General features: G+C 37.9%; 1 protein-coding gene across 1 annotated transcript in view; it reads right to left on the bottom strand.

Annotated features, from left to right (window-relative positions):
- LOC103163600 (cadherin-related family member 3) overlaps nucleotides 1-21,829 on the bottom strand; it is an 86,845-nt gene that overhangs the window by 61,065 nt on the left and 3,951 nt on the right. Inside the window, exon 4 of the mRNA XM_035453065.1 lies at nucleotides 16,422-16,510. Within this exon, the coding sequence (XP_035308956.1) occupies nucleotides 16,422-16,510 (89 nt within the window). The remainder of the gene's footprint in view (nucleotides 1-16,421; nucleotides 16,511-21,829) is intronic.

Here is a 21,829-nt window from a genome sequence, read left to right on the forward strand (position 1 = left end):
TATTTCAATTTTGTGGAATAATTTAAGGAGAATATTTCTCTTCTATGAAATTCTGGTAAAATTCTGTGCTAAAACCATCTGGCCCTGGTCTTTTAAAAAATTTATGGGGAGACTTTTAATGACTGCTTCTATTTCACTGGAGGTCATGTGTGTGTTTAAATTACTTATCTGATCTTGATTTAACTTTGGTAAGTGATATAGATCAAGAAAATTATTCATTTCTTTAGATTTTTCCAGTTTGGTGGAGTATCAAGCTTTAAAGCATGCCCTTATGATTCTCTGGACTTCCTCAGTGTAGTATGTACCCTTTTCACCTTTAATTTTGTAAATTTGGACTTTCTCTCCCTTTCAGTTAACTTGGTTAAAGGTTTATCAATCTTATTGGTTTTATCAAAGAAATAACTTTTTGTTTCATTGATTCCTTGTATTATTTTGCTTCTATTTTATCCCAGAATTTGATTATTTCTTGCCATCTACTACTCCTTTGGGTCATTATTTCTTCCTTTTGCTCTAGATCTTTCAGGTATACCATTAATTTATTAATAGGAGATCTCTCTGAGTTTTTTTTTGAGGGGTTGTTTGGTTTTGTTTGGTTTTGCTTTGCTTTTTTGAGACAGAGTTTCTTTGTGTAGCTCAGGCTGTCCTGGAACTTGTTCTGTAGATCAAGCTGACCTCAACTCAGAGATCTGCCTGTCTCTGCCTCCTAAGTGCTGAGATTAAAGTAGTGGTATGCCACCACTACTCAGGTCCAAGTTTTTAATGTAGGTTTTTAGTGTTATGAACTCATCTATTAGAACAACCTTCAGTGTGTCTCATAAGTTTGGGAAACATATGTTGTGTTTTCATCTCCATTCAATTCCTGAAAATCTTTGATTTCTGCCTTTATTTCTGACTTGACACATTTTTCATTCGATAATGAGTTGCTTAGTTTCCATGTATTTGTAATATTTTTGTTATTGCTGATATCCAGTTTTAATTCATGACGGTCAGAAATAACAGGGTGTTATTTCAATTTTGTTGTATCTGTTGAGAGTTCCTTTGTGTCCAAGTATGTGGTCAATTTGGGAAAAAGTTCCATAAGGTGCAGAAAAGATGGTATATTCTTTTGTATTTGGGGAAAAACTGTCAATATCTGTTAGGTTCATTTGTTTTATAGCATCTGTTATCTCCAGTTTTGTCTGGATGACCTGTGTGTGTGAATGTGTGTGTGTGTGTGTGTGTGTGTGTGTGTGTGTGTGTGTGTGTGTGTTTCTTGTGCTTTCTCTTTGGCTATTTTTCTTTTTTAGTATTTCTTTATATTTTTGTTTGTTTTTTTTTTTACTTATCTCATTTTATTTTGTTATCATTCCTTAGATGCCTTTTATTTAAGTAAGAGACAGAAAGGGTGTGTATCCAGATGGGATGGGAGGTAGGTAGGAACTAGGAGCAGTAGAGGATGGGGAGCTATAATCAGAATATATTGTATGAAAAGGTCTATTTCAATTAAAATAAAGACTATATGAAGTCAGGAGGGAAAAGTGGTGGAGGGACATGAGAGGAATTAGAGGAGAGTGGGTGGGGGTGTGTTCCATCAAAATATATAAAATGTATGTTTGAGAGTCTCAAACAATAAAAATAAGCAAATAAAGGAAAAAACCAAGATTATTATTTTTCTGAAACAATGTTAACATTGGCTAACATGTGTGGAGTAACTATAGATGGATTTTCTGTCCTACCCAGTCTCAGAGCCGTTTAGTCCTAAATAAACACACTGAGGCTTATGTTAATTATAAGCTGTTTGGCCGGCTGCTCAGGCTTCATATTTGCTAACTCTCTCTTCATTATTAATCCATTTCTATTAATCTATGTATCTCCATGTAGTCTTGGCTTAACAGTGATGCCCAAGCCTCTTGTTATCTCAGTGGCTACATGGTGTCTCTCTCAAGACTCGCTCTCTGTGTTCCTCTTACCAGAATTCTCATAGTCTGGTAGACCCACCTATACTTCCTGCCTAGCTACTGGCCAATCAGCATTTATTCATCAACCAATAAAAGAAACATATATTCATAGCATACAGAAGGGTATCCCCCATCTAGTAACCTCTGCCAAGTAATCAGTGATGTCAACCTGTTGTTGTGGTGGCATGACAATGTGCTCTACAAATGTGTTGGGCCTCAGTCACATGTTTGCTGGGATCCATGCAGCCCCCAAAGCCACAAATTAGACCTACTAAGCCAACCTTTCATATGTATCATCTAGTTTAATCATCATTATAACCCAGAGAAGGTACCATTAATAATTATTTTATAATTAAGAAACTAAGTTACAGAAAAATTGGAAGACTTGCCTAGAAACACAAATCCAAAAAGTAGAAAGTCCAAATTAACACAAACCATTCAAATTTAGAATGTGCTGATGTTTGCATATATTATGTCTCATTTGGTAGACTAACCCAGAGAAGTATTTATGAATTTGGGATCTTTTGGGACTTGGGATCTTCTTGCCTCAGTCCACTGAGCATGGCCACTAAAGATGTGTGCCTCCTTGCCCATCTTCCCTGAGCATTTTCTGAAACAGGGGTTCTGTTTACTCTTGAAAGTCTTGGGATTTTACAGACATCATTTTATTTCCTCTGAAGTGCACAGTTTATAAACAAAAGCAATAGTTGTCTGATGTGTACTAGATTACATAGGATTCAGTTGCTTCCTCGTGTAATACATGTAATACAGTACATGTAATTTCCATGTATTGTCCCAGTAGCTAGCTAAATTGGAGACATAGTATTATATATTGTGTCTGGTTTGGTATCTTGATCCGGTACTTTCCATTTTTGGTGTGCATCTTAGGGGTTCCCCAGACACAGATCCTAGATAGAAATGAGTATGCAAGTGATTTAGCATACTAGAAACTGAAGCAGAAGGAAAGAGAGGGGACTCAAGCCCAAGTGCCATCTCAGAGGCCTCCAGAGGCAAGCCAGCCTGATACTTTCCCAGCGTGCTTCAGATGTCCCTATCTAAGGAAGAAAACATGAAATTTGTCCAGCCTGAAGGATTAGCCCAGGGAGATGTGAATTTCCAGATCCTTTCTGCTGTCAAAACTACAAAAATACCTCAGAAACATTTTTCTTCTGACTATAAGAAGCTAAATTCTATTGTGATCAGAGAATGGGTTGTATCACAAAAAATACCCAGAGATCAGGAAGAGCCCAGTTATGGTCCACTACAGTCCTTGAAACTTCCTTTTGTTATAGAAGCAGAAATTCTACTAGGAAATAGGGATAGCAATTATAGTTTGAAACCACTTAATATGTGATTAACATTTAATTCTGTCCCATGTTCTCTAGTAGCTACAAAGGGGAAAGAGTTTTGTTTTAACTCTAAATTGCTCATAACTGTAATAAATAGTGTTAATCATCAACTTGTCAGAATCTAGGATTCACATGGGATATGAGCCTCTAAACATGCCTTGATTTTATTAATTGGAGTGGAAATATCCACCCTCTGTGGGTGGTGCCATTCCTTGTGCAGGGGATCCTGGGCTATATTAGTGGAAAAACCGACCTGAGAGTCAGTATGCATACATATACTCTTCTCTTGACTTCCCTGCTATGGTGAATAGTAACCTGGAACCATAAGCTCAAGTAAACACTTTCTCCCTTAAGTACTTTTGTCAGAGTATTTTGTCATAGCAACAGAAAAAACTAAGACAGGGACACCTGAAGCATTGTATAGATAAAAAGTTGAGCCCAAGTGGAAGGAGTGTCATATTCAACTAGTGATGTCGCCTCCCAGCAAGTGAAAAGACATCATAAAATAATCAGGGTATGATTATATGCAAGGTTCCACTAGAATCCCTGGGGAGGTCTTTATAGTACATATGCCTGTGACCACTGCCAGAGGTTTGGATTCCATTGGTCTAAAAAAGAGATTTGGCATCTATGTTTGTTGAAAGCATCCTACTTGAGCCTACTGTTAGAATTATTGAATTATTATACTATTCCTTAGTTGTCCCAAAGAATGTCTTTAGGGATACATTAAAATAATGAAATAAATTCTCCCAAAATTAATTATTGTGTTTTAATTTTCAGTCCTATAAAATTTCTTTCAAAAAATGGGTGTTGAATATTTTTGCTTGTCTCATCTTCTTGGGCCTCTTATACAGTGTGAATTTAAATGGACCAATCAACAGTGGATCTTCATTTGCCTTGTATGAATAGACTTAAATTATTATTATACCTTTGTGTGAGTAAATCATTGCCAAATCTTCATTTTCCTTCACTTCACATATCCTAAAAATAGTCACACTCAGGCAACTATGTCTTTATAAGATAAAAGACTTAATTCATAGAAAACATCATCAGAATCTATACATTTGCAATTAGTAAGACAAACTGGTAATAATTTATTGTGCGACTGTTTAGTGTTTATTGCTTCTTACAAAATGACATGAAGCAGTGGTGCAACTGCTGGCTATAGTATGTTACAAACTGCCATCTTGTGGAGGATGTTGCAAGATGTGCAATTGTGAAGTAAATACTGAGCCAAAAATGTATTAAGAACATGATTATGGCTTTCTCCAATCATCTGCCTTTCATGTGGCGAATTAAAGATGTTTTTCTAGATAATTAAAGCTTTTCCTAAAACCACTTTTCCCCAATCGCATAGTTATTTCAAGCAAAATTGTGTTTTTGCTTGAATAATTCAGATAATTGTCTCCATTCTCAAATTCATTTGGCTGTTATAGTCTTAAACTAAATATTTCATCACATATCAGAACTTTGGAATACTTTATTATGTGACTCCATTCTCCCCCTCCATTTCACAACCCCCCCCAAAAAAAATCTTTGTATCATAGGAAACAAAGTTCTAAAGTGTCATTAGGTACTAGGTACAACTTAAAAATTACTTTCTCCAGTGATTTTGTAAACCCTTTCTTGAAAGTCTATCATGAAAAACAAGGCCAGTGCCTGCATCTGTGGAATGAAAACACAAACACAGCCAATCAACACTGCAGAGTATTGATTTATCTACACTACCACAAGTCAAGGAAGTATAAGCAAGTCACTTCTTTACTATGTATGACATGATCTGAAAAATAAACGTCCCCCATAGGCTCGTGTATTTGAACACATAGTCCCCAATTGTGACACTGCTTGAAGGGGGTTATGGAACCTAATTTAGGAGGTGGAACATCACTGAGGGTTTAGGGTTTTAGACCCTCGACCTATTTCCTGTGCTTGGTTAAAATGTGATCAGCCAGCTCTCTGTTCTTGCCACCATGCCATGCTTTCGAACAGGGAGGATTCTAAACCCCTGGAACCATAAGCTACAATAAAGCCATTCTTCCTTAAGCTACTTTTGGTCATGGTATTTTACATCAAAAATAGAAAAGTAGATAAAACACTACGTTGATTGGCATTGGATTTCTTTTTCATAAGTGAGCAGATTTTTGTAGATAGGCACCATCCAAATAAAATCAAAATATTTTTGTTTTCTTTTGTCTTGTAGGATGTTGGTTTATACAGGTAAGTCATTGCCAAGTATCCATTTTCCTATTATTAATCCTAAATTATAAATTGCTACATAGTAACCCCTTGGGGTAGTTGTTCTTTTCCCCATGTCTTTTCTCTCTTAACACTTACAAAAACGGTTCTGAAGGAGTCCCCAAGACACTTCTACCTCCCAACAACATGGCTTCCCAGGCTCTTTTTTCAATGGCAATGGCTGGCTATCTAAACTTTCCAAGATCCATTCAAAGCACAAGAATCAATGCAGAGTCTGTACATGTACCCCCACTTAAATGATCATCAAGTCATCCTCATCACTAGAACAATTGTTCAACACAACTTCTCCACCAGAACTCCCCAGTGTTACCTGGAGAATTCAGTCTTTGATCAGAGAATTCAGTCTGATAAATTCTCTGAACGTTCATTTTTCCATTACTCCACAGACCTGAAGAATTCTCCCTTACTTGGATGTCTTCGCTACAGTCTTCAAAGTTCCAGCATTTCCTAACACCACATCTCTCTCTCCACCCTCTGTGGCTGGCCTTTTTGCAAATAGAAGGAGTTCTGAAGGAATTCACAAAACAAAATGAAATACCATCTATTTTAAGTTATTATCATGTTTAACTATGAGCCAATTCTCTGTGGTCTGCTTCCCCTTGCAGCTCTAGGAAGCATTGGTACACTAGAGAAGACAGTGGCTCTTTCTGCTGTTGGGTTACCTCCAAGGAACATGGAGCTTCTGTCTTCTCCCTTTGGTGTGTACATTTTCTTCTTACAAGATTGTCCTGCACTTGTTAGCACCAAATAACTATGTCTTAAATTAGCAAGAAAGAAAAAATGCCACTAGAATTTAGGAAAATTTTTGTACCTGTGCCCTTTGGCCATGCTTTCATACAGCTCCGCTTCTCCTGCCTGGATGCCTTTGTCCATTGCCACAGCCCCCACTCTAGCAATTATCCTCACTTGAATTATTATTTTTCTCTCCCCTTTCCTGGATTATCTCCTTCAGCATAGAATATAGTTCTAAGATAATAATAGTTCTCATTTTTTTCCAAATCAGTTTCTCTTGGCTCCACCTTTTTCCCCAACTAATGTCCCATTTCTTGATTCTACATCTTATGGAAATTATTTGAAAACTGTTTCTGCTGGTTGTTTCTACTTTCTTCCCTTAATGTGTTCCCAATCATATTTTCACTCCCACTACTCCACTGAGTAACATTACTTTGTGAGATGGTTAATCTTGACTATCAGTTTGGCATTTAGAGTTGCCAGGGAAACAACGTCTAGGCATGTCTGTGATGGAGTTTCCAGACTGGGTTAATTGATACTGAATGACCCACCCTAAAGGTAGGCAGCAACAGTTAAAGGGTGAGGTACTTCACCAAATAAAAAGAAGGAAGCGGGCTCAATGGATAAAGATGATTACCACTAAGTGTGTCAGCCTAAATTTGATCCTTGAAACCTACATGGAGGAAATAGAGAACTTCTGGAAATTGTCCTCTGACCTCTAACACATGCACTGTGGAATGCATGCATATACCTGTGCTTACACACACACACACACACACACACACACCAATAAGTAAAGGAGCTGAGTGCTGAGCCCTTACCTTGCTCTAGAGACTTGACCTATATAAGGGAAGCAAGAGAATGAAGGAAAGATAGATGGACATATAGACAGAAAATCTAGGACTGGGCGGACTGCTGTATGGTGGGGATATATAATTCTTTCAATTTTTTAATTTTTCTGTATGTTCAAAATTTTCATAGTAAAACATAGGGAGAATATATAAAACCAAGTAATTTCTTACCACTTCAACTGTCAATATCCTAGGCTAAGTCCTCATCCTCTCTCCCTGTGACTATTATTGCTGTCATCTCAAATGGTTCCCCCACTTTATTGTCTTGTATAGTTATTTTTTATTCACACAGAAGCTTTCTTGTTACTTCTTATGTAAATTATACTATATACTCCCTATGTAAATGGAATCCCACACCAATCAGAAAATATGAAGTCTTTTCTTATATTTTGAAGGCCTCCTGTAAACTGATTCCTAGTTGCACGTCATCACCATCTTTCTCTTACTCAACCCTTACTTTACAGTCATATTGCTATGTTTCTAGTGTCTGGGCAATGCTAAGCTGCTGCTTCTTTGGATTTTCTGCCACCTTCTTCTGCACTACTCTGCCCAAGCTATATGTCTGTGCACATGTACACCATTAGAAAATTGTATTCACTGTTGCCTCCACTGCTGCTACGTTTTGCTTCACCATACCCCCATAGCACTTCTGTAGCTAAAATTTATTTGCTGTTTGATTGTTGTCACTTTTCTTCTCTAGATTGTGAAGCTCATGGAATTTAAAGTCTTGTAATAGAATGTAAAATAAATTAATAAAAAGAGAAAAAAGGTATTATAAATATTGTACTTAATTGTACAGTCTTGGCACCTAGACCAGTGTATTCAGAACAGCCATTCCATAGCTACCTGTGCAATAAAAACTTGAAGAGAATTCAGAAGTGTATTAACTATGTTTTGCAGTAAATACCTTTTCAAAAGTTTTGAAAGTTATGGTTGATATCAAAACATTGGAAAATATTTAATTTTAAGGCCTTTTCTGATATTTTATTTAAGCACACCAAGATACTGTTAGCAACAAGGTGCACTTAATCTCTGCTTTTATGGAGCTGGTAACTTCATGAAAGGCATTTGTCAATTGACAATATGTAGTTAGGGCTATGAAAAGGCAGGAAAAAAATGATTTCTCTGTGATGCAGTGCCCCAGACTAAAAGGTAAAAGTTTCGAATCATTTCTATTCTCTAGTCATTTCTGAAGAGTAAGTGACAGTTCAGGGGTTGTTTTCTTTGGGTTCTCCTATGTTTCATTCTTTTTTCTTTTGAAGCAGGAGCTTGTCAATATGGCCTAGATTGACTTTGAATTCCAGATGCTCCAATAAAGCAATGATTTCACAGACTCGAGCCACTGTGACCAAATCTTAAAGATAACTTTAATATTTGTCAATGTAGAAATAATGGAGTGTTTGAAACTTTAAAATTATAAATGAAGTTTTCTATTCATAGCAAAATAAAGCAAAATTTGACAGCTGCTGAAGTGTGGATCAATCTGGAAAGCATCAAGAAAGAAAACAAGATGACCACTAAGGCCCTCTCACATACTCTACAGACACAGCAGACTCTCTTCATGAGAGGAAGACACCAATGAAGGTGCCATGGTACCTGCTCCCATATAGCTAAAGGAAAAGACAATTGGTACCTGCTCCCATATTGCTAAAGGAAAAGACGATTGAAAGCAGGAAGTTCAAGGGTTGGTCACCTCACCCCTCTTCTACTCCAAAGAGCCCACTGTGAGGAAAGCACTTTGAGAAGGAGGGAGAAGTTCAGGACTTAGACATTAAACCCAGCACCAGGACCATCACAGTGATGATGGTCAAAGAACTATTTCTACCCTTCATCATTAGACCTCAGTGGCTCACAGAGGAGATTCTGGAACTACCCAGAAACCTAGCCTTGGTAGGGCAGACTTGTGTTTTGATCATACATTTGATCAGTGATACTGGCATCATAGACTCATCATATTTCTAACATTGCAGGGCAGTGCAACTGTGAGACTCAGGTATGACAGAGCTGAACTTCATCCTAGACTACAAAGGACTGCAACTTAACACTACCCAAACCTTGAGCAGCAAAGCATTGTTTAAGACCCCTCTTGTTAGAAGTAAGACCAGGAATTAAACACAGAATTTGACCCTGGAACTTAATGCTGGGCAGGTGAAATCAAACACTGAGAAGATCCTAATTGTCCATCTTCAGGCATGCCAGAGTAGCATCTGAAACAGCTCCAGATTCAAAGGAAGACATACAGCATTAGTATATCAGACTTCCATTCCAGCTAGCAAAAGCTGTAGCTGGTTGCAGCTATCTTGAACCACATGTCCATCCCAACAATTCAAAGTCACTGGCAGCATGGCAACACAGAACCTGGCCCTAATAGTTTTATGCTAGTTTTGGCAGCCTGTAAACTCAGGGAGTGATATATCCTGGTGTCTTTGTGGCCATAAGTATAACATAGGATCCTGGGGCTGTTATGTCCAAAGATATTCTGCCATGCAGAGTCAGAGGTCAGTACATGAGAGTAGGAATCTAGTACTACTCTAGTCTCAGAAAAGGCCTGTGAGGACAATGTTCAACTAACAAATTATTTAGAATAAACTTGAGCTTAGATTGCCTGCCAATATTGAAGATTCTGAAGGAAACCTCACTATAATGAGGATCTTTTAGTTTAGACAGGAGTGCCTTCATTTTATTAACTCCCACATGAGCTCTTTGCTAAATCAGTTTCCTTCATTTTTAGTTATGGTGGCTTTCCAGTTGAATTCCCATAAATCACAAAGTAAAGCATGTAACCTAGGCCTCAGCCAATCATTATCTTGTATCTGTCTTGTCATATTGATTAGCAAATGATGAATTTGTGAACTAATTAAATTCATGGTGATCTCCTGAGATCTTGGGGAGGATATTTCCACGGGTCAGCCCCTGTTACCAGGTTCTTGGGCTTTGGTTCCCACCATCAACTAACTTTCTTCTATCCCCCTTTCTCTCTCCTCCTCTCTCCCTCTCTCTCTGGTTCTCTATCTCTTGCTGTCTCTGTCTCTGTGTGTCTCTCTCTGTCTGTTTATCTCTCTCTCTTTTTATTTGTTTCAAGACAGGGTTTCTTTATGTAATTCTAGCTGTTCTGAAACTCGCTCTTTAAACCAGGCTGGCCCAGATCACAGAGATTTGCCTGCCTGTCTACAAAGTATGAGTATTAAGGTATGTGCCACCACAACCTGCCATTCATCAGCTATTTCTAAAGAGGACAGGCCAGACCAAGTTCACTGGGTCTGGAGTGAGCATCACCTTGTTAACATGCAAACTTGAAGTCACTGTGCTTGAAACCCAGTCTGTACATATTCCAGGGGTTGCAGCCACAGATCCCATTTGTGTCAAGTTTTCTGTGAATTGCAACCATAAGAGTCCTAATATAGTCTCCAAATGTCTAAGGTATCTTTAAGAAAGAAGCTCCTGTTTACTGATTTTGACAGAAATGCATGACCTCATACTTCCAACAGCTGACTACATTTGACCCATTTGATGTATGTTTTCCACTATTGGGGAAACTGAAAATTTGAAAATGTAGATGCTATTCAAAGGTTATGGGCCTCTTTTTCTTCCAAACTAATTATACTTTAGAACAATCCAGTCAAAGCAGAATTGTAAAGCAAAAATTTACATATTCTAGTTTCTAATGCAACAGACTCATCTTTTTCTCCTCTTTAATGTTTGTTTTACAGCTGTGTTATAAAATAGAAGTGTGTAATTAAAATCTTCAGACCCATAATTAAATGCTTGGCTACAGTATAATTGTTGAGTCTTTTGATGATTCCATCACTAATTATGCCCCTTAGAATTTCCAAATATCACTTCCCCTTAAAAATCTGATCATTGTCAGCTTTCAGTCAATACACTTGATTGAACAGAAAATATTGTTTATTTCCACATGTAATCTGCAGGCTACATTGAGTCATCACAGCAAAGAGACAAAAATAATGAAGCCATAGAAGGAGACTTTTATCAATCATGGAATGGTATACCTATAATGAAATTCTCAGAAATTATTGCTTCTTTGAGACCTTTAGATCTCTCCAGTAAGTCATCAGAACTCAGCTTTAGCAGATTACTTCCTAATATCGGAAAGAAAATAAAAGTATACAGAGCACCACCATATACTCTAATATCTATATTCTAAGACACCTAATCTACGTACCCTTAGTTAGTTGAATAATATTTATGGCAAAATCCCCATCACAGTCTGTAATAAATATAGTAAAAATGTCTTTTAAATATGTAAAAATAGCTTAGTCAGGATCCTCACTACACCCAAGGCTGCACCAATAGCCAGAACCCAGTGACATCACTCACTCAGGATAACCAGACACAGGACTAGACCCCATGATGCCCACTGGACAATATGTAAGCAGACACTAAGAGCAATGCTCTGCTCTGCACATCTGGGGAAATGCCACCTTGATCCATCCTGAAGCTGGAGAGTCTCCCAAGAATCCTGACCCTCCAATCAGAGACTTCTGTTAGAGACAGGACCCTTCAGCTAAGACATGTCATCACACAGGTGAGCAGCCTTGGAAAGATAGGTGATAGGCTTAGGACAATAGTTAGGAACCTAGTGTGATTACCATCTGCATAATAAACATAACTTTTGTTATAGTAACTACATGTATCTACATTCTTGCTTGCAACACATTCCAATGTCATTCTTTCTTCACTCCACCCACTCTCAACTCTTATCATCTGAGAGCCTGGACTATTTCACCCAATGTTCATGACTGTTCCCATACACAAGGCAAGACACATTAAAGAGTTACCCTTTGGGTCATATATTGATTTCACCAGTAAGAAGGGCACTGACCCAATAAATGTTGAATAAGATATTCTATCACCCATTTCTTATTCCAAAGCATTTATATTGTTTTAAAACAGATTTCTTCCAAAGAAGAATGGAATTTCAATAAATTTGAATATAATAACCAAGAAAGATACATGTTAATCCCCAACAACAGTACTACCACTACCATATTGCTGGGAAAGATAAGGTCTCATGGGCTGAGAGGGGAGGTTTGTGTGGTAAGGATGGTGTGTGGTATAGGCTATCATGGTAGAGCTGAGGAAAACCAGTAAGACATCTAGATAATCTCTACAGAGAGTAATTTCAGCCTCAAGTGAACAACTGTCACCATCAGACACCCCTCTAGCCATGTGAATGTGATACAGGAAGAGTGTTCTCTATGGCAACTTTTAATCATCCCCTGATGAAATCAAGACATCCTTGGTTTGTTCTAATGAACATTGCTTTATTAGTACAGCATCTCCATCTTTCCCTGGATCCATTTAGAAGAGTTTATCGTTTTCCTCTATCCTTTTGCTTTTAACCAGTGTGAGTTTTTTATATTTAAATAGGTTTCATGTAGACAACAGATAGTTGAGCCTTTACTCTCTTAATTCACCCTGACAATTTCTTTGAATTTTTATGTTAGTTGAATATCTAAAATTGTCATAATTGTTTCTATGAGTTATATTTGTTCTTTTTTCCCTTGTTGTTCTCACTGAGTATTTTATTTTCTCCTATAATGTATCAGCTACAAGATTTTTAAGTTGTTTCTTCTGTGTTTCCAATATATATCCCAACTAATCTGCATGCAGCTATAATTAATACTGTATCACTTTATAGGTGGTGCAGGCAACTTATAACTGAGCATTTATAATTCTTCCCTTCTGCAGCATAGGATATCGTTTTTTATTTTGCTTTCCATATGCTATAAGCACTCATTACCTTGTTACTATTAAATTTACCTTTTGTCAATGAAAAATGGAAAATGCTTACATTTTTGCTTACATTTTCCATTTACTTCTTCTCTTATGAGAAGAAATATATAGATCCATGTTTCTGATATATGTCATTTCTTACTTCCTGATGAACTTCCATGTATGGAAAATCTTTGGCACTTTGTAAAGAGTAGATGTGTTAGCAGAGAATGTCTGCTTTCATATTAAGATGTCATTTCTACCTTTAAAAAATTAAGATGGATATGTATATTTTATAATAAGTATATTTCATATCAGTATATTTTAAGGTATTCAACTTCATGGCTTCATATAATTTTACTGGATATAAAATTCTTATTGGTTATGTTTTACCTAAAAATTTTAAAATATTCCATTTCCATTTTTCTTTACTGGCACTGTTTTGAATAGGAAGTTTGCTGTAATTTTTACCTTTACTCTTCTATAGTTATGGTGAGGGATCTTTTAAACAGCATCATTTCTTTATGTTTGGTTTTCTGAAGCTTTAATATGTCTAAAAGTATGTGCATATTCATGCATGTACATACATAAACATATATAAATATGCATTTTTATTCTAGATGGGAAAAACTCCATCAAAATCTTCCTTCTCTCATCTGGATAGATAAGCTTTGCATGGACAAGGGCTTGAAGGTTTTCTTTTTTCAAGATAATCCCTTTTCACTCTGCTAGACACACAAGGTGCTCTCTCTTGGGTATGCACTGTGAAAATCCAGTGGAGTTACTTGATTTAAAATCCATGAAAGTGTATTCCTACCCAAGACTGCTCCCAGTTTTCCATTCTCATGTGAATTCACACTCAGCCTCTAATAATTACTATGAGCCTTCCTGCAGGCTATGACCTTCCTCTCCAGGTTGGCTGAGCTAAGCTGTGATAAAATGGGTTTCCTAGTCCCTCCATGTCTTAGGGTAGCAGTATGCCTGGATGAGCCCAAGAAAACCATTGGTTTTCTTTTTGTTCAGATTTTCTTCATTTTTTTAAAGATTTTATTTATTTATTATGTATACAATATTCTGCCTCCACACCAGAAGAGGGCATCAGATCTTATTATGGATGGTTGTGAGCCACCATATGGTTGCTGGGAATTGAACTCAGGACCTCTGGAAGAGCAGCCAGTACTTTTAAACTCTGAGCCATCTCTCCAGCCCAGATTTTCTTCATTTTAAAGATGATTAGTCTCACATCTTTTGTGTCTTAAAATATCTACTGCACCACAATGTCAGATATCCTAATATATACCCTAGGCACTGGTGGCACAGCAGAAAGAATCCAAGTCTTGAAGTTCAGGTGAGCCTGATTGTGGATGAAATCCAGCCTCAGTTCATTAACATTTGGTCTGTAAACAATATCCTCACCCAAAATTTATCTTTCGTCAGTTTTAGACTAAGACCTAATATAAACTTTATACTCTATGAAATGCCAATAACATTACACAACATGTTAACACATGATACATTTGTAAGTACTATTGATAAATAATTAAAACAAACCTTATTAAACAAACCTTCATTAGACAATTTCTGTGAGTATTTAATATACTTCACATTATTATAAATTTTAATAAGATATGTGGATGACATTTTTAAGATCCTGAGATCATGTGATCTTTCATTTTTCTCGTCTTGCATGTGAAAAAACTCATGCCTTAAGAAATACACTTTGGGAACTGTTAGAGGACTAGGAAACAACAAGATTTAAGGACAGATTGGCTTGGAGTTGAATTAACTCTACAACTTTCTGTTTAAGCAAAAGATGCTGTCTATAAATTAAAGACACATGCTTTTGCTATTGACTCACTAAGTTATAGCACAGCAAATGGCAGTATCTACTTTAATGATATCATGGTGATTCAATCATAAAAATACATGCTGTCATAATATAGTTATTAATGTCATCATCGATATCTGTCAGACCTCAGAAGAGCCACAAGCTCTTTCCACATTAGAGCAAGTTTATCTCTGAGTCAATATGAGGTTCAAACAATTGAACTATCCAGTCACGGTATTTAAATAACACATCTGGTCTAATTCATTGTGTCACAGGATGTTCGTAGGAGTGTGTCTAAACTGAAGTTTCCACAGCCTATATCACTACTGAAATGGCATTCCATGTTTGGTAAAATTCACAATGAACATTACATGGGCCTTCCAAATGTGTTCCAGGAATCAATCCTCTTCGAAGAAAAGTATAGGGCCAGGACCAGAAGTGTTTAATCTGAATGAGCAAGCAACCAGGAGTCGTCATTTGAAATTAACTGCCTGTGTTAACTGACTAGTAAAAGATTTGGATTGCATGTTAGAGTCACAACTAAAACCTATTGGACTGTCACAGATTCTATGTTAAAATGTTAACATTGTGGTGAGCTATCATGAAGAACCCAGAGGAAGCAATTGTTGCATGGTATCTGATTCCTGTGTGGCTGCAGTTGCTAGGAACTGGATTTAATACTATAATCTGGAACGTGTTAATTTGAAGCAATATGCATGATTAGGTTGTTTAATTGCATGTTGTAGCGCAAACTGTGACCTTTCTAGTCCCATTCTGGAGGTGGAATTGTACTTGGGAGGAGGAAGAGACAAATGTGTGTGGGGAATCTTGACAACCATAGTGTTCCATTGTAATTTTAAAAGCCATGTGTACACAATGCCAGATGTGAGTGGCCATCTACTGCATAAATAAAATTTTGTAAGACTCGGTTGCCTTGAAGAAGAATCCAGTTATTTGCAAATGTTGAAAATACAGTATCAACATGAACAAGCCTCTCATTTTTTAGCCAGTTTGGAAAAGAGATACAACACTAAAATTAAAACATGTTATTCTTGCCTATCAACTCATTAGTCAAAAACATCCTGGCTTAGTTCCATAATCATTTCATACGGCATCAAAAATTAAAACAGTATTATAAATCCTACCATTTACAAAATGTTTCACATTTAAAAAACTACTTTCACATTCTTTGAAATGTTTGATTATGAGAGTCATACAGTAAGAGAAGATAAAGCAGGCAGTAGCATTTCCACAGTTCTACAGTTGAAATAGCAAAGCAAAAGTGGTAGGTGATCTCCATTGGTAAAGTCAGAAGTTAAGTTGAAGCCCATAGGCTCCATGTTTCTTCCCTCTCTGGGGTATTATGAAGCCTGGAGATAAGAGCTAAGGTTTTGAAATACACATTAATCTCAGAAAGCTAGGTTTGCTTCTCTACAGTATGTGTAGCCAAGATCCCTAAAAATGAAGTGAAATATCTCAACATCTTTTCTTTAAAGTAACTGAGGGTCAGGCTGGTTCTGCCTAACCAGAGCTAGATGCACTAAAATAGAAACAATTATCTAGATAACTTCAATTGTTTTCACCTAAAGTATCCTGATAATTAAGTTAAAGGTAAGTTTTAGACTTAATTGAAGAGAATTAAGAGAGAGCTTGATTTTTTTGTCTTTACATTTAAATGTAATCTCGTCAAGCTACCAACCATTGGTATTCTTTATTTCAAAACACAAATTACCTCCAACACAGCATCCTCAGCATCCTTGGCTGCTGCTTTGTAAATGATGGTGCCAGGGGCAGTGTCTTCTGTGATGTAAATCTCAGTAACTGCCCCAAAAGAAGAAATAGATGTGATTCTATGAGTCTTACAAGTATTAAATCCCAAAACATCCCATTCAATTACATGTGAATAAAGCATAACAAGAGATGAATGTGATCAAAATATGTCATGTACAGTATGAAAATGTCATAATAAACACATTGTATATATAATTAATATATGATAATAGAAATTACAATCTTAAAGTACTGGAATTAATATAAAATAAATGCTTTATACAGTGATTGCAATTAAGTCAGTGGTAATAATGATGATATAGACAACACTGTATTGTCTATCATCATTTGCATATACAGGAAGGAGATTTGTAATTTTAAATGACAATATTAAACAATTTTAGTAATTATTAATATCTAAGCACTTAACATTATTGGTGATATTCATCATCCTGGTTCTACTGAGATTTAAAAATTACTAACAAGCCCAAGGCTATAGAGCCAACACATCAACGTTGTTTCAATGTTTGTTTTATTCTTATGTTGTAGGAAAAGCTAGGGCTTCACACATGCTAAGCACATGTTCTCTCATGGAGCCTTGTGCCCACATGGTACATGTTTTAAGATAGTAGAAGTAACTGCAAGCTTGGAGTCTTTGGGGGACTTAATAAAGCTGGGAAATTTGAGACTCTTGACTCCAAAAGGGAACATCTATACTTACTGCTGCCCCATTTTGTGAAGAAAACAGTCCTTCTGGATACCAGGGATGCCTTCAAGGACTGCTTGGACCATAGCCACATGGGCCTACATTTCTAACACACAACCCTTGTGAATTACCCACAAGCACTCTGGCATCTGGCTCACTGTTTGAGAAGTTAAATGATGGTGATGTGACCTTGAACCTACCCAAGGTTTCATCATGTGTTTGGGGAAGAGAAAGCAGGTGCGTCAATCTACAGAGCACTGATTATGTGCACACATTATTTTGGCACTTCCAAATACCAAATTTGGCTAGGATTATGCTGACTTGACACAGCTAAAGTCATCTGAAAGGAGGTGAATATCAATTGAGAAAATGCCTCTGTAAGATCTGGCTGTAGGGCATTTTCTTATGGGAGAAACCCAGCCAATTGTGGGTGGTACTATGCTTGAGCTGGTAGTCCTTGGTTCTATAAGAAACCAGGCTAATCAAGCCATGTTGAGCAAGACCCTAAGAAGCTCCCCTCTATTGGAAGGCATTGCAGGTCGAGATTGAAGCCTATCACAGCCTGGCAGCTTTTTCCAAAAGCTCCCCAACATGGAAATCCCCTTCCTCCCCAGTAAAACTCCCTGCTTCTACCTATTCTTATCTGGACAATATCCCTGGACCTAAAGGACTGACCTTATCTGAAAACTCTCTAAGCCAGATGCCTGATTCATCTTTACCTTTAATCTTGGCACAGATTCATACTAGAAGACTTGTGCTAGGAGCTCTTCTATTGCCACAAACAAAGCTTTGTGATAGGAGCATGCCACTTAATGCAAATTATGGTCTGTGCCCAGGCTCCCCAATCCTATATATTCCTTGTAGTACTCTGGAATAAAGCAAAGATGATTTACTGACGTCTGTCTCCTGAAGGGCTGTCTCTGTCAAACCCACAGCCGTCTGAACCCTGTTCCCCACTGGTCCCTCCATGCCTGTGGACCAATGCACCAACATTCCTGAGGAAGAAGAAAGAGAGCTGTACCCCTCCATGGCCTCAGCTTCAGCTCCTGCCCTGCTTGAGTTCCTGTCCTACCTTCCTTCAATGATGGACTACAGTGTAGAAGTGTAAGCCAAATAAACCCTTATTCCCTTGGGACTTCTATTGCTGTGAAGAGACACCATGACCATGATAACTCTTATAAAGGAAAGCATGTAATGGGGTGGCTTACCATTTCAGAGATTTAGTACATTGTCATCATGGTGGAACATGGCAGCACACAGACAGACATGGTGCTCTTCTGTCTCACTGGGTATATCTTGAGCAAAGGAGACCTCAAAACCCACCCCACTGTGACATACTTCCTCCAACAAAGCTACACATATTCTAACAAGGCCACACCTCTGAATACCGCCACTTCTCTGGGAGCCATTTTCTTTCAAACCACATTCTACTCCCTGGTCCCCAAAAGGCTTGTAGCCATATCATAATGCAAAAATGCATTTTGTCCAACTTCAAAATTCCACATAGTCTATCACAGTCTCAGCAATGATTTATAGTTCAAACTCTCTTCTGAGATTCATGCAATCTCTTAACTGTAATCCCCTATAAAATCAAAATTTAAAAAAAGCAGATCACATACTTCCTACATATAGAGGCACAGGATATACATTGCCATTTGAAAAGACAGAGAAGGGGTCATAGTGAGGAAATACTGGACCAAAGCAAGACTGAAACCAATGGGGCAAACTCCAAACTCTACATCTCCATGTCTGATGTCAAACACTCTTCAGATCTCCAACACCTTTCAGCTTCACTGACTACAACCTATTTCTTTCTCTTGGGCAAGTTCCACTCCCAGTTAGTAGTTCTGCTTGGAAGGTATCTCATGGGTCTGGTGTCTCCAACATTCTGGTGTCTACAAGGCAATCCAGACTTCACCTTTACAGCTTCACACATTGGCCTCTATCAGCCTCCATTCATGGACACCCCTGACACATGCCTGGCCTCAGTGGCTTTTCTTAGTCATGGAGAGAGATTCCATAATGCTTTTCTTCTATTCTTGACTCTAAAGCCAGAACCCTGTGGCCAAAGCTGGTTCTGTTGTTTGTTGGAGCTTGGAGCATGGCCTCCTCTGATGGGGGTTGTCCTTCTGTATATATGTTTCTCTTATTGGTTAATGAGTAAAGCACTGTTCAGCCAATGAGGCAGGAAGACAGGTGGGACTAGGAGACAAGAAGAATTCTGGGAAAGGTAGACAGAGGGGACCCACCAGAACAGTAGCCATGCAGGCCACCAAAAAATAACAGGTCCAGACCCTTCTCCAGTAAGACAAGACCACATGGAAGTACTTAGATTAATAGAAATGGGTTAATAATTAAGACAGAGCTAGCCAATAAGAAGCCCTAGGCATTGGCCAACAGTTTCATAGTTAATATAACGTCTGTATCTAAAGAAGGTGGCTGCAAGCCCAGGCTGGGAAAGAACGCTCATAATACCCCTCCTTTAATTACATCCTCACCAGCTTTCTGCTTTCAATGGTTTCCTTCACTGCCTGAGCTTGGCTGTTCTGGAATTTTCTCTGTAGACCAGGCTGGCCTCAAATTCTAAGATCTGCCAGCCACTGCCTTCCCAGTGCTGGGATTAAAGGTGTGCACCACCACACCCAGCTTTAAACTTTTCTTTAATTCATTTACACAAGTTGGAAACTTAGCTGGGTGGTATTTTGCCCTGAGATCACCACTCCCTTTATTCCATTTCTTAATCTGTTTATCTTCTTGAACACAGGACTTACCTTCATTCCACTTACTTGTGCTCTTTTTCTCCTCAAATTTTACAAGTTATAATTTACCCTGTTCACCTTGCTCCTTTTCATTATAAATCTTCATTAGAGTTACCACTAATTACCACATGAAAAAGTATATTCTAGGCTGTTATGAGATTTCCTCTGCCAAAGGAATTAATCAAAATTCTTCACTTTAGCCTTAAGCAGACTCTTCAGACAAGAACAAAAAAAAAAGCCACATTCTTTACCAAAATATCACAAAAACAATCTCTAGGCCACAAACTAACATTCTTCTCTCTGAAACCTCTTCATCCAGGCTCCCACAGTTCAAATCACACTCAGCACCACTGTCTTCCATGCCCCTACTAGTATAGTCCATTAAGTAGCACTTAAAGCATTCAACTGCTTTTCTAATTCACAGTCCCATGGTCCATATTACTTCAAACAAAGGCATGGCCCAGCCTATAACAACAATAGTTCAGTCCCTCATTCCCTGGTACCAACTTCTGTCTTAGTTAAGGTTTCTGTTGCTGTGAAAAGACACCATGACCACAGTGACTCTTATAAAGGAAAACATTTAATGGGGTAGCTTACAGTCTAGAGATTCAGTTTATTACCATCATGGTGGAGCTTGGCAGCACATAACTAGACATGGTGCTGCAGACGAAGCTGAGAAGTTTACATCTTGACATGTAGGCAGCAGGAAGTACTCTGTCTCACTAGGTATACTTGAGCAAAGGAGACCTCAAAACCAAACCCTACAACAACACACTTCCTCCATCAGGGCCACTACTCCAACAAAGCCACATCTCCTAAGAGTGCCACTCCCTTCAGAGGTCATTTTCTTTCAAACCACCATACTCCCCAAATTACTTTTGGGTCATGGTGCTTTATCCCAGCAATAGTAACCCTAACTAAAACAGGCAACAAGTCAAGATTGATTCTGTTAGTTACTTTTCTCCTTGCTATGATTAAATTCCTGACAACAGGCTACTTAGGGGCAGATGGATTTGTTCTGGCTGATTGTATGAGGGGATATAGTCTATCATGGAAAGAAAGGATAGTCACAGAAGGCTCCATATCAGTGGAAGTGTGCAGCGAGGACACTTTGCCTCCTTACTCCTCCATAGAAATGGAAACAGAGCAGACAGGAAGTAAACCTTAAGGCCTCAAGTGATCTGCTTCTTCCAGTAATGCTCTACCTACCAAAGGTTCAAGACCTTCCAAAACAGTGCCACCTGCTAGGCACGATGATTGAAACAAATAAACTTGTGGGGAATAGTTCCCATCTAAAATAGCAATGAAGAGATTGAGGTTCACACAAGAAAAGTAACTCAGTCCAGTTAGTAGGCATACCTATAGCTGAACCTTTTTATGTTTTAGTTGAACAGTATGGATTTTCCACAAGTAGGAATTAAATATTTGACTTCATAGGATAAGAAAGAGTGACAGAAAGATCTACCTGCATGGTGAGAGAGCAAGGAGCAAAAAAGACATCACCACAGGCCTCACGATACTTTTAGTTTAACAAATAGACACATTTAACATATTGATTTTGGCATACTGTGATCAAATACATGAATAGTTTTCAATACTAAGCAAGTTACTTCACCTAAGTCTATTTTCTGTGCAGTGGGCATAAGGGAATAGAAGAACTCACCTCCAGTGTTGTGAACATTTAACAAAACAATCCATTTAAAGCTTTCTGGATGCCACTTGCATATAGCCAGGGCTCAGTAGATATCAGCTCTTTATTATGTGTGTGCATGCATGTGTGTGTGTGTGTGTGTGTGTGTGTGTGTGTGTGTGTGCATATGCATGTGCATGCACATGTGTGTTCATGTGGGGGGCATGCATATGTTATAACATGTATGGGGTTCAGGAGACAACTTTTGGGAGTCA

The sequence above is a fragment of the Cricetulus griseus genome (genome assembly GCF_003668045.3).
Source record: "Cricetulus griseus strain 17A/GY chromosome 1 unlocalized genomic scaffold, alternate assembly CriGri-PICRH-1.0 chr1_1, whole genome shotgun sequence".
Taxonomy (NCBI): Eukaryota; Metazoa; Chordata; class Mammalia; order Rodentia; family Cricetidae; genus Cricetulus; species Cricetulus griseus.